General features: G+C 35.8%; 1 protein-coding gene across 2 annotated transcripts in view; it reads right to left on the bottom strand.

Annotated features, from left to right (window-relative positions):
* The window catches only part of DYNC2H1 (dynein, cytoplasmic 2, heavy chain 1), a 369,106-nt gene that overhangs the window by 196,319 nt on the left and 158,917 nt on the right, over nt 1-13,870 (bottom strand). For both annotated transcript variants that reach the window (XM_006833779.1, XM_006833780.1), the window contains exons 58-63: nt 11,403-11,526; nt 10,258-10,379; nt 9,056-9,142; nt 4,311-4,437; nt 1,826-1,967; nt 1,042-1,151 (exon numbers count right to left, since the gene is read on the bottom strand). In XM_006833779.1, the coding sequence (XP_006833842.1) occupies nt 1,042-1,151; nt 1,826-1,967; nt 4,311-4,437; nt 9,056-9,142; nt 10,258-10,379; nt 11,403-11,526 (712 nt within the window). The remainder of the gene's footprint in view (nt 1-1,041; nt 1,152-1,825; nt 1,968-4,310; nt 4,438-9,055; nt 9,143-10,257; nt 10,380-11,402; nt 11,527-13,870) is intronic.

Genomic DNA, 13,870 nt, shown 5'->3' with positions numbered 1-13,870 from the left:
CTTCCAGGAAAAGAAGCCATATGAGCTTTCTGCTAACATAATAAAATTAATTCTTGTTGAAAGACCAGACAACACAAGGGGGCTTCAAAAAGTACATGGAAAAATAGAATGGGAAGATAATGAAATTCTTTCACAAACTTTTAGGAAACCTTGTATATGCATTTTAATAACTTAATGTGAAAATGTCAAGTATTTTTTTATAAAACCAACAAAGGAACAAATTTTAATATAAAAGACTTCTTATACTAGTAAACTGCTTAATGGCTGCAGACCTTGAATCTGAAAAAGCATCCATTGAGAGTAAGGATTGCAAAAAAAAAAAAATCTAGGTATAGATAATGAGATGTATATATACAAAATATATTGTATTAACCATGACCATCTTTTCTCTGGAAGACATCACAGAAGGCCAGACAAACTACAGTAGACTTAGAGATTGAATTTCACATAAATCACAGAGTTACCCAGACACACCCTTAAATACAATTATTCTAAATTTAATCTACCTTATAATCGAAATAGAATTCCACTCAAAAAGAAGAGTTCATTTCAATTAACTCAATTTTAAAAAAATGACCTTCGTGCCATAAAAAAGAGTCTATATGGAACTTATCAGTGCAAAATAACAAAATAATCCTGATTATTGTTGAAGTAAATTATAAACATAATTTCTCCATATTCATCAGAAAAGACAAGTGAGATTACAAAAAGTAGATATTTTCAATTAACATCATCGGTAAAAAGTAAAAACTATTCTGATAAATTTTTCCCCCAAAGGCTTATTTACCCTCCCTGAATTCTTACCCCTAAAATGTTAGATTATACTGCTCCCATGAAAATAATGTTATTCTAATTTACATTTTTATATTAAGGAACTGAACATCATAAGTGGGTTTTCATTTGCAAAATGTTTTTTTCTTTTATATAACTAAGAGAGGAAAAAACCTGCAAAAATTTAAGAATTCAGAAAAGAAGCTAAATTCCTTTAGTAAGCTTCAAGATAAAACCGTTTTAATGAGAAAATTAATATATATTAATTACCTGTAAGATCACAAGAGCATTTTCTATGGAAAGGTCATCTGATGGTAGGCCTTCACTTTTCCAAATTAACTGCTCACTTTCAGTGCAGAGAAATCTCCTCAGATCGAATTCTGAAAAGTTAGACATCAGTAATATTTCATTACAATAATCTTATACTTTATAAAACAAAAGGTACAAAACTACTTGAAACGTACTGAAGCAAAATTCCTCTGACCACCTGGATTTACCACCAGAAACCAAAGCGAAAATTTTCAGATTTTTTAAAAAAGCAGATCTAGAAACCCAATACATAGTGGCTGTGAGTCAGAACCAACTGCACAGCACTGAACAATATTATATTCTTATATAACATCTATACTTTCCTAAGGAGCTTTGTTGTTGTTGCTGTTAAATACCAGGGAGTTGGTTCCGACTCATAACGACCCTGTACAGGGTTTCCGAGGCTGTAAATCTTTATGGGAGCAGAAAGCCTCATCTTTCTCCCGCAGAACAGCTGGTAGTTTCTAACTGCCGACCTTCCGAGGTTCTCAGCCCAATTCATAACCACTACACTACCAGAGGTCCTTAAGGAGTTTTGGAGTTCCTAAATCTGATCACATGATATGAAATTAATGTAAAACTTAAACTATCCAAAAGTATAACTGGATTCACACAATATAAAAAATAGTTCATTAGTTTGAGTTTCAAGTAGTTCTTTCAGAGATAAATCATTATATCAAAAAAAGCAAAGAAAAATGTATAGTTTGAATATAGTGAAATTTCAAATTCATGAGTAAGTACAAACTTTCAAGTCCAGCTGATTGGGTCCATTCTTCTAAACTCGTTTGTCTCACACCCTCAGGAGCAGCAGAAAGATATGTAATAAACGCTGCAGCTAGCTGAGCTCTTTTAGGAAGTGTAGCTAATTCTTCACTTATCTCTGCAACCTGAAAAAGAGAGAGAGAGAGAAAGGTTCATGGAGGTATGCGCTGACCTGTAAGGAAAGAAATAGCTCTATAAATTAGATTTCACAACATAACTTGCTGGTTTATCTCCTGTCTTGAATATAGTTGTCAAAATAAAAAAATATCAATAAGACCTCAGACATTGTTGAATATTGAAAATGGATGGAAATCTGATATGTTGATGGAAACAAATCCACTAATAGTCATTAAGAGTTCCCATTGACTATAATAAAAATAGAACTCTCTTCCTGATTACAGATATATCTAACATCATTTTAAAAATAAGATTAAGGTAGTACAGAAAGCATAAGAAAAGAACAAAACACAGAAAAACACATTAGTACTCATTACTGAAACGTTTAGTATTGCCAATGAATAACACTGAGCAGTATGAGTTGTTGTGGTTGTGTTGTTAAGTGCCATCAAGTTGGTTCTGACACATAGCAACCCTGTATAGGGTTTCCGAGGAGCAGCTGGTGAGCAGAGATATAAAAATGGATGAAAAGAGATAGGTAAAATTGATTAGAAGCAGACTGAGAAAGATTTTACATTTTCAAAAATTCACAGAAAATGCATACTATGAATAAACTGTGCATGGATTCAGGTCAGTGGTTCAAACCCATCAGCTGCTTCTTGGAAACCCTATGCAGGGTCGCTATGAGTATGAACCGACTCCATGGCACTGAAAAACAATAACATGTGATACTATGTCTGAACAGGCTCTAGTTTGAGGTACTAAGAAGCAGAATACATCAGTTTGAAAAACGCTCCATGAGAGCAATATGAATTATAAAATTGGCACAAGAACAAACATCAAATTTGTGATGAAGCTTAGCTGAAATCACGATGCATTACAAAAAGTTTATGGGGACAATATCCCAAAGAAATCAGCAGGTTACAAAAGGATAACTCTTTTTAAGATGGAACAAGATGACGTTGACGTTGAAGCCCAGAGCGGCAAACCATTCACTTCAATTTTTGAGGAAACAATTATTTTTGTTCATGCCCTAATAGAAGAGAACTAACAATTAACAGCAGAAACTCATGAGCTCATGAGTAGGCATCTAAGGTGCTACTATTGGTCTCTCCATGTGTGGAAGAAACAAGAGTGATAAAAATTGAAGATGCTTGGAATCAGCTAGTCCAATAGAACACATAACATCAGTCTCCATAACTCTGAGACCAGAAGAACAAGATGGTGCCTGGTTATCACTACCAACTGCTCTGAAAGGAATCACATTAGAAGGTCCCAGATAAAGTGGGAGAAAATGTGGAACAAAACTCAAAATGATAAAAGAAGACTTACTGGTCAAAAAGAGACTGGAGGACCCCGAGACTATAACCCTCAGCCACCCTCAGGTCTGGAATGGAATTCACCATCGTAGCCCAATTTTCAACCAAGCAGTGGATAGGTATATAGTGGGGACAACAACATTAGTGAGGTACACTCACGATGGACTAACCAATCATTCATGATCAAAAGGGCAACAGTTACCTGGGACAAAGTTTGAGGGGTTGGGAAGGAGAATGGAAATGGAAAACACAGGGAGGAAGTGAGATAACTGTTGTTGAATGGAGGGGATTGCTATCATTAGGATGAAGCAAAGCGTATAACTGGTTGGATGTAAAACGGATGATTAACCTTCACTCGATTCACAATAAAAAGTTTCGAAATGAGTATATAAAATAGAGAACAATGAAAGCATGTAAGAGTCCTTAGAAAAATAGTAAATGAATAGGAAAAGGTAAACTATATATTTGGTCAACTATATAATTTATATATATATATAAATTTTTAGAATTTTTCTTTATGAATACAGAAATTGTATATATTTTGTTTATTCGCGCACTGAATTTGAAACTTCTCCAACCTTGTGACGCAAATCATACTTTACAATCACATGAAATTTCTTTTTGTTTTTGTTATTTCCATGTATTTGAAGGGAAGCAATGTATATTTATTTTCTCATTTACAGAATCCTTTGGGAACGTTTCTATCATTAGAAATATAAAAAAAAAAAAAAAACGTTTTTATACTTCCTACTCATAAATGGGTGAAATTTTATATATTTTTTTTCATTCACACAAGTAACAGAAACTTGCCCAGCCATGTAAAAAACAGAGTGCATTAAAATAACGTAAATATTGAGAATACCATTTTGTTAATGGGAAAAGATTAATTCACATACTGGCCATTTATATCTAGATTTTTATCCTGAATCAGTCGAAACTTGAAGGATATTTTCTCAACTTTGTTTTTACACAATAGATCACATTATAGATTTTCTGTATTTTAAGGGAAAACTCATGTCTTCTCAAACAAACCTGAGCATTCCATCTCTTGTGTTCTCTATCAAGTTGATTAATTAAGACATCTGCAGCTTTAATTGTTTCTTGTGCTTTGCTTACTTCAGCTTCAAGCTTGGCAGCTTCTGAAGTCCTGCTCTGAAATCTAAAAAAATATAAAAATTTAATTCAAAGCAGAAAGGACGTAGGAAACATTTAATGCAATTATGCTTACGAAGGAAACCACTTTTATGTGAGAATTTAATTAGTGATATTACCATAGTTGTATACAAATTTAGTGGAGCAGACATATACCAATTGCATGCATTTAAAATCCAGTATTCACTACTTCAATAAACTTAGCAGGCTGGACCTCCACACTCTAATGCATTATGTAACACCTCTGCAGTCTGACATTCAAGATCCTCTCATAATAATGACTGAATCTATTTAGGTGTTTTTTTTTTTCCATCCTATTACGGTATATAGTCCAGTACAACTATATGTCAACATCCAAAGAACTTTTTATTTCCAGAAAATGCCCTAACCCTCATATATAATGCCCATCTTCAAGTTATCCCATTTTCATTGAATATCTCTGAAGCTCCACCTCACCCGTACCTCAGTCCTCACTCTAGCCTACTCAAATACCTATCTACCAAAAATATAAATGACATTTCAAACCTTGCCTCAAATATATAATTGCTCCCTTTGCACAGTTGCCAAATTTGTTTATAATTATTTTCATTATTTTTCTGTAAAAAGTACTTGTAAGCCACACAAAGAGTAGATAGAGATGGACAACTTGAACATTGGCTACCCAAAAATGGGGGAAGGGATACAAAGGTAAGAAGTGACTGGCTTACAAGCTTTCAAGAGGGAACCTAGATCCACAGGGTAGGAAAGATGGTAGAGTGTCCTGAAAGTAGTATCCGACCTGTCCAGGAAGGGCAGATGAAAAGAAATGCAGATGGATCCCTTGGGATGCAAGGGTGAATAATTGTTACCAGGACTGATTGTGAGGGCTGGAAATGTAAAGGTGGACATTTTATAGCAAGGAGGGGAGTGATTAACCTTTCAGTCTAGGAGCGGAGGGCCCTGGGACCATCAATGGAAAAGAGCGGAGAGCGGGACCCCACCCAGAGGAGCAGTGAGGCCTGAGATTGAGACAGAGAGGATGACATGAAGAGAAAGGATGACGTGAAGAGATGGAGTGGCTGGGGACTTGGGATCCAGAAGGAGAGGGGCTGTGTGCTGAGGACCGTGAGGGGAGGGCGGGCGGAATGTCAGGGTATACCCTTCGGTTGGGTGATGATGCATGGATGGGATTGTAACTATGGCAATGAGATGATGTATGATGGAATGAATGTAAAACTAATGTTCCCCCATGAAGACACAATAAACAATAAAACATTTAAATAAATCAAGAAACTCAAAAAAAAAAAAAAGTTAACTACTACTGGCTGGCAGTCTTAACAATAAACAAGAGTTGATTAACACCTATTTTGTAAGCTGTAAATACTATATACTGTGCCCATATGTAATGTTTTGTGCTTGCTGGCACAGCTTCAGGAAAGGCTACACAGAATTCTTTTTTTTTTTTTTTTTTTTACAATGTTCTTACTCTGGATTCATTTATCTTGAAACTACAGCTATAGACAGTACATATTATTTAAGGTCTACTTTTTCTTAGGATCAGTGGTTGGAAACTATGGCCTTGGTGATAGAAATGAAACTGGATAAAATTCTGAAAAATCAATGATTTGTTCATTTCAAATACCTTCTTTAATACCTTCTTTACACAGCATAAGAGATGACTATACACATGGACCTTGCCAGATGGAATACACAGAAATCAGATTGACTACATCTGCAGAAAGACCCAACACAAAAGCTCCATATCATCAGTCAAAACAAGGTCAAGGGCAGATTGTAAAACAGAGCATCAATTGCTTATATGCATATTCAAACTGAAGCTGAAGAAAATAAAAACAAGTCCACGAGAGCCAAAATATGATCTTGAATATATCCCACCTGAAATTAGAGATCTTCAGAAGCACAGATTTGATACATTAAACATTAAAGACCAAAGACCAGAAGAGTTGTCGGATGATATCAAGAACATCATACAGGAAGAAAGCAAGAATTCATTAAGAAGACAAGAAAGAAGGAAAAGGTCAAAATGGATCTCAGAAGAGACACTGAAACTTGCTCTCCAGCATTTAGAGATGCTAAAGCAAATGGAAGAAATGAGGAGGTCCAAGACCTGAACAGAAAATTTCAAAGGTCAGCTCAAGAAGGTAAAGTCAAAAATTACAGCAAAATGTGCAACGATCTGGAGTCAGAAAACCAAAAAGGAAGAACACACTCAGCATTTCTCAAGCTGGGGGAACTAAAGAAAAAAATTCTAGCCTTAACTTTCATTATTGAAGGATTCTTTGGGAAAATTATTGAATGATGCAGAAAGCATCAAAAGAAGATGGAAAGAATACATAGAGTCACTGTACCAAAAGGAAATGGTGATAGGTAGCATATGATAAAGAGCCAATGATACTGAAGGAGGAAGTCCAAGGTGCATTGAAGGAATTGGCAAAGAACAAGGCACCAGGAATTGAAAGAATAAAAATTGAAATCTTACAAGAAAGTGAGACGGAACAGGAGGCATTCACTCATGTCTGCCAAGAAACTTGGAAGACAACTATCTGGGCAACAGACTGGAAGAGATCCATATTTGTGCCCATCCCGAAGAGCGGTAACCCAACAAAATGCGGAAATCATCGGACAATCTCTTTAATATCCCATGCGAGTAAAGATTTACTAAAAGTAATACAGAAATGGCAGAAAGCATACAATGACAGAGAACTTCCAGAGGTTCAAGCCGGATTCTGAAGAGGCTGTGGAACAAGGAATATCTTTGCTGATGTCCAATGCATCTTAGCTTAAAGCAGAGAATATCATAAAGATGTTTACCTGTGCTTTATTGACTACGCAAAGGCTTTTGATTGTGTGGATCATGACAAGCTATGCACAACATTGTGAAGTATGAGTATTCCAGAACACTTTATTGTGCTCATGAGGAATCTGTACATGGACCAAGAGGCAGTTGTTTGAACAGAACATGAGAACACTGAATGGTTTCAAATTAATAAAGGTGTGCAACAGGGTTGTATTCTTTCGCCATACTTATTCAACCTGTATGCTGAGCAAATAATCTGAGAAGTTGGGTTCTATGAAGAAAAACATGGCGTCAGGATTGGAGGAAGTCTCATTAAAAACCTATGATATGCAGATGATGCAACCTTGCTTGCTGAAAGTGAAGAGGACTTAAAATATTTACTGATGAAGATCAAAGACCACATCCTTTGGTGTGGATTGTATCTCCATATATAAAAAAAAAAAAATCCTCACCACTGGACCAATAATTATACAACATTCTTATCAATGGAGAAAAGATTGAAGTTGCAAGGACTTCATTCTTCTTAGATCAACTATCAACATTCATGGAAGAAGCAGTCAAGATATCAAACCATGTATTGCATTGGGCAAATGTGCTGCAAAATACCTTTTTAAAGTGTTGAAGAGCAAAGATGTCAGTTTGAGGACTAACGTGCACCTGACCCAAGCCCTGATATTTTCAATTACCTCATATGCATGTGAAAGCTGGACAGTGAATAAGGAAGACTGTAGAAGAATTGATGCTTTTGAGTTATGGTGTTGGAGGAGAATATTGAAAGTGCCATGGGCTGCCAAAAGAACCAGCAGATCCATTTTGGAAGAAGTGCAGCCAGAGTGCTCCTTGGAGGCCAAGATGACCAAACGTCACCTCTCTGGACATATTGTCAGGAGGGACCAGTCACTGGAGAAGAATATCATGTTTGGTAAGGTGGAGGGTCAGAGAAAAAGAGGAAGACTCCCAGTGAGATGGATTGGCAAAGTGGCAACATCAATGGGCTCAAGAGTGGCAACAATTGTGAAGCTGGCCCAGGACTGGGCAGTGTTTTGTTCTGTTGTTGCTATGAGTCAGTACCGACTTGGCGGTACCTAATAGCAACAAGAACTTTTTCTTATATAATATTATGACTTCTCTGCTTCTTGGAAGCACTTTCAGCATCACAAGGGGCACTTCATAAGGGTCCATTGTTGTTATTCAAGGTTTAAAGTATTACAAAAAGCATGATGAAAAACACACGGGCACCACGAAAGATCAATTTTTTCTCTGATACATAGTTTAATGTAGACACAAAGTTCTCACAAGAAGATGATTAGAATCTAGCAGAATTTAAAAAAAAAAAAAAAATTCTGTGAAGAACCTGTGTTGTTCAAGGGTCAACTGGATATTTATACATATTCATACACACATATACCCACATATATGAGTACATAATAGATATAATACGAGTACTGTGGCACTGTAGGTTAGCGCACTGGATTGCAAAGTCAGTTTGAACTGCAAGGTCGGCGGTTCAAGCTCACCACTGCTCCTCAGAAAGCCTATACAGGGTCACTATGGGTTGGAACCAACTTGATGGCACTTAACAACAACAATAGACGCATAAAGAGAGACTTCAAGTTTTTTGTTCTTTTAATTTTATTTTCAAAAAGGAGTGCTTTCTTTATCATTTTATAATTCCCCCTTTCTTTATCATTTTATAATTCCCCCATTTTAGAGTAATGGATCATTAAAAGGAACACAACTAGTGATTACAACTACATTTTTCAAAATTGGAAGTCAGTTGTCATATATGTCTTCAAATATTCAAAATATATTGCACAATCTAACTTACTTTTCTTTGAGTTCTGATACTTTTTGACCAACAGAATTAAGAAGTTCCTCTAGTTTCCTTTTTCTGTCTTCAGTTTTCTTCAAATTCCTAAAATACAAATATATGTTATAAAAATCATTCTCTTTTAGATACCAACCTTTTAAGTGGCAGCAGCAAAGCCTTCAAGTATAAAATTGAAGGAAACAAATCACAAGGAAAGCTGTTGGTAGTTCACTACTTATAATATCTTGCTCAGAATTTGATTCAATTATACCATGTCTAGTAGTCTATATTTTTAAAAAAAGAAAAAGAAAACAAACACTTGTGAACATGTTATTGCTTTTCAATGCTGCTGAGCTGCTTCCAACTCATAGCAACCCTGTATAGGGTTTCCAAGGAGCAGCTGGTAGGTTTGAACTGCTGACCTTGTGGTTTGCACTCCAGTAAACTAGTAAATAAGAATACTAAAGTAAACCATATTCATTTATTTTTTAGCCCTTCTAAAACTCCACTAAAATCTAAGCTAGGGAATAAAATAAGTATATGTACACAAGAATAAAGAGAATGGAAGAGAAAATGAAAGCAAAAATAAATCTCAATATAATTTTGAAAGGTGATAATAAGCATAAAAACTAAAAACCAAACCCACTACCATTGCCAACTCAGTTATCCTAGATGGACAGAGCAGAACTGCCCCTAGGGTTTCCATGGCTATAAATCTTTATGGAAACAGATGGCCACATCGTTCTGCTGCAAGTGCAAAAGCCAAAAGCTATACGGAGAAAAGCCCCAAAGTAGCAGACCCCTATAATGTTATGAAAATGTGGACACCACATATCTCTAGAAGCCCTAATACCAAGGATTACTTAATAGTAAAAATACAAACTCAGAATTCATTCTAAATAGTGAGTGGCCAACCTCTTATCACAATCCTAAACATTGAAAGTTGAGTTTATGCCACACGTATCTGCAATTACTTCTACCCACACCCAAAATAGAAGATATAAGAATTCTTTCAGTGAAAATTATTCATTCTCAAATTCCCAAGGAATTTGAAAAAAAAACACACAAAACACCACAAATCCTCGTATTGAGGTGTTTCCATGAAATGGTCATTTTACACTTGATCACCTACAGTGAAACGCAGTAGCCAAGAAGCCCAGGCCATAAACTTAGAGCTTGCAGTCAGATTTCCAGTACAGAACTGTGTGTCTTTCACTTACAATTCTAATCCTGCCTGCTCAGTTTCCAAAGGCTGAATTCGTTCCAAAACATGAGAATACTGGACATTGGCTTTAACCCAGGCAGCCAACGGAGCAGCTGCAGTACTGGCACGCTTAGCATTCTGAAAAATCCATTAGACGTTATTCAATATTCTAAATTTAAAATAAAACCAAAATAAATCCTAACACGTTTTCATTAAGTACTTATTTAATATCGCATTCTAAATAATAAATCTTGGGGTTAACAGCTAAAATAAAAAATAAAGTCAACTGCTATTTTCATTAAGAGAAATGTACATGAACTCTACTTTTTATTTTAAAATTAATCTTTTTGAACCACATACAACCATTAGTATAATGATATTTTATCAACCTAAGTAATTACTCTATTAGTCATGTTTATGATAAAGAGCTATGTCATCAACAATAATGTTCAAACATCAATTATTTCTGTTCCATATATATGAAAGCAAGCTTAACAGATTTAAGCAATTTTGAAACCATTGCTATTAGTGTTCAAGATGGTGCACATACATTTTAACTGAAAAATCTAAAAAATACCATATGGACAGGACTTAAAATGTCTGTTAAAATTACAGATACAATTAACTTAACATGGATATCGTTGGTGGTGGTTGAGTGCCGCGGAGTTGGTTCTGACTCACAGCGACCCTGTACAGGGTTTCTGAGGCTGTAATTGTTTACGGGAGCAGAAAGCCTCGTCTTTCTCACCCTGAATGGCTGTGGTTTCAAACCACTGACCTTCGGGTTGGCGGCCTGACTCATAACCACTATGCTACCAGAGCTCCTTAAATTAGCATGCATATCTGTTGTTATATGAAAAATACACAGGAAGAAGTTGATGAGTACTAGGCACATCGGAAGTAATGAAATGAAAGGCTGGAAACACACTATTATTAATGACAGAAAATAACAGTCAATATCACTTCAAATAAGTTTCCCTCCATGTTACCTGGGTTCTCATTTACCTTATTAGGTAGGTGAATGCTCACAGCTATAATATAATAACTATAGCTTATTTCATTTATATTTTTAAGTATTTTAGGTAATGACCATCAGGTTTTAACAAGAATACTAAGATATATTATGAAAAAGAATACTCTTGGGTTACTGTTAAAAATTACCTTTGGATCAAAAGATCCCTTGTTTTTATAAAGAAGTTCTTCAACACTATCTCTTATTTCCTTTGGAATATTTCGTGCATCAAAAGTTGCGATGTCTTCTCTTACACCTCTTTTTGCAAGGAAACTAAAATTAAAATATATTACTTCAAATGAGGTTACAGAGAGACAAAAATATCAATTTAACAAATTTGACACAATGATGTATGCATGAAGTTCTTTCTAGTTGTTATAAAAAAAATAGGGTACTAAAAATTTTAAGCATCTATCTATTATTCTATTCACCACTTTTTTTTTTTTTTTTTTTTTTTTTTTTGCCAACATAGAAACTCTCGAAAGATGTACAGCAGTCTAATTTTCTGCAAAAAACTCTGGAGCAAGAAGGGAAATGAAAGAATTAAAATCCGTTGTCCTACTCACATCACTTTTTGTGAATTACTGGGTACTCGTAAGCACTCTTCTGAATCCAGCTAGAACCTCTGGAAGTTCTCTGTCAATGTATGCTTTTAGGTGTTTCTGTATTACCTTTAGCAAAACTTTACTTGCATGGGATATCAAAGAGACTGTCCGACGTTTCTGCATTCTGTTGGGTCACCCCTCTTTGGAATAGGCACAAATATGGATCTTTTCCAATCAGTCAGCCAGACAGTTGTCTTCCAAATTTCTTGGCAGAGATGAGTGAGTGCCTCCTGTGCCGCCTCACTTTCTTGAGAGCTTTCAATTTTTATTCCATCAATTTCTGGTGCCTTGCTCTTTGCCAGTTCCTTAAATGAAACTTGGACTTCCTCCTTCAGTATCATTGGCTCTTGATCATATGTTACCTCTTCAAAGGGCTGAACATTAACCATTTCCTTTTGGTACAGTGACTCTGTGTATTCCTTCCATCTTCTTTTGATGCTCCCTGCATCATTCAGTAATTTTCCCAGAGAATCTTTCAATAACGAAACTTGAGGCTTGAATTTTTTCTTCATTTCCCCCAGCTTGAAAAATGCTGAGTGTATTCTTCTTTTTTGGTTTTCTGACTCCAGATCTTTGCACATTTTGTTGTAATATTTGGCTTTATATTCTCGAGTTAATCTTTGAAATTTTATGTTCTGGTCTTGTACCTCCTCATTTCTTCCATTTGCTTTAGCCTCTCTACACTGGAGAGCAAGTTTCAGTGTCTCTTCTGACATCCATTTTGACCTTTTCCTTCTTTCTTGTCTTCTTAATGACTTCTTGCTTTCTTCCTGTAGGATGTTCTTGATGTCATGCCACAACTTTTCTGGTCTTCTGTCTTTAATGTTTAATATATCAAATCTGTTCTTCAAATGATCTCTAAATTCAGGTGGGATATTCAAGGTCATATTTTAGCTCTTGTGGACTTGTTTTCATTTTCTTCAGTTTCAGTTTGAATTTGCATGAGTAATTGTGGTCTGTTCTACAGTCTGCCCCTGGCCTTGTTTTCACTGATGATATGAGGCTTTTTCCATCTTCTCTTTCCGCAGATGTAGTTAATTTGATTTCTATGTATTCAATGTGGTGAGGTCCATGTGTATAGTCATCTCTTATGCTGTCTAAAGAAGGTATTTGAGAAGAACAAATCATTGGTTTTGCAGAATTCTATCGTGCGTTCTCCAGCATCATTTCTATCACAAAAGGCCGTATTTTCCAACTACTGATCAAGTCGGAATCAGAAGAGACCGTGGAACGAGGAATATCATTGCTGATGTCCAGTGGATCTTGGCTGAAAGCAGAGAATAGCAGAAAGATGTTTACCTGTGCTTTACTGACTACGCGAAGGCTTTCGATTGTGTGTACCATGACAAGCTATGAACAACACTGCGAAGTATGAGTATTCCGGAACACTTAATTGTGCTCATGAGGAATCTGTACCTGGACCAAGAAGCAGTTGTTTGAACAGGACATGAGAACACTAAATGGTTTCAAATTTAGAAAGGTGTGCGACAAGGTTGTATTCTTTCACCATACTTATTCAATCTGTATTCTGAGCAAATAATCCGAGAAGCTGGGTTATATGAAGAAAAACGTGGCATCAGGATTGGAGGAAGACTCATTAACAACCTGCAATATGCAGATGATACAATCTTGCTTGCTGAAAGTGAAGAGGACTTAAAACATTTACTCATGAAGATCAAAGAGCACAGCCTTTGATATGGATTACATCTCAATGTAAAGAAAACAAAAATCCTCACCACTGGACCAATGAACAACATTCTTATCAATGGAGAAAACACTGAAGTTGTCAAGGACTTCATTCTTCTTGAATCAACTGTCAACACTCATGGAAGCAGCAGTCAAGAAATCAAACAACGTATTGCATTAGGCAAATCTGCTGCACAAGACCTTTTAAAAGTGGTGAAGAGCAAAGATGTCAGCTTGAGGACTAAGGTGCGCCTGACCCAAACCATGGTATTTTCAATAACCTCATATGCATGTGAAAGCTGGACAGTGAATTAGGAAGATAGTAG

Source organism: Chrysochloris asiatica, unplaced genomic scaffold (assembly GCF_000296735.1).
Source record: "Chrysochloris asiatica unplaced genomic scaffold, ChrAsi1.0 scaffold00008, whole genome shotgun sequence".
NCBI lineage: Eukaryota > Metazoa > Chordata > Mammalia > Afrosoricida > Chrysochloridae > Chrysochloris > Chrysochloris asiatica.
Note: the sequence above shows the minus strand (reverse complement) of the source record. Positions and strands in the feature narration are given on the sequence as shown.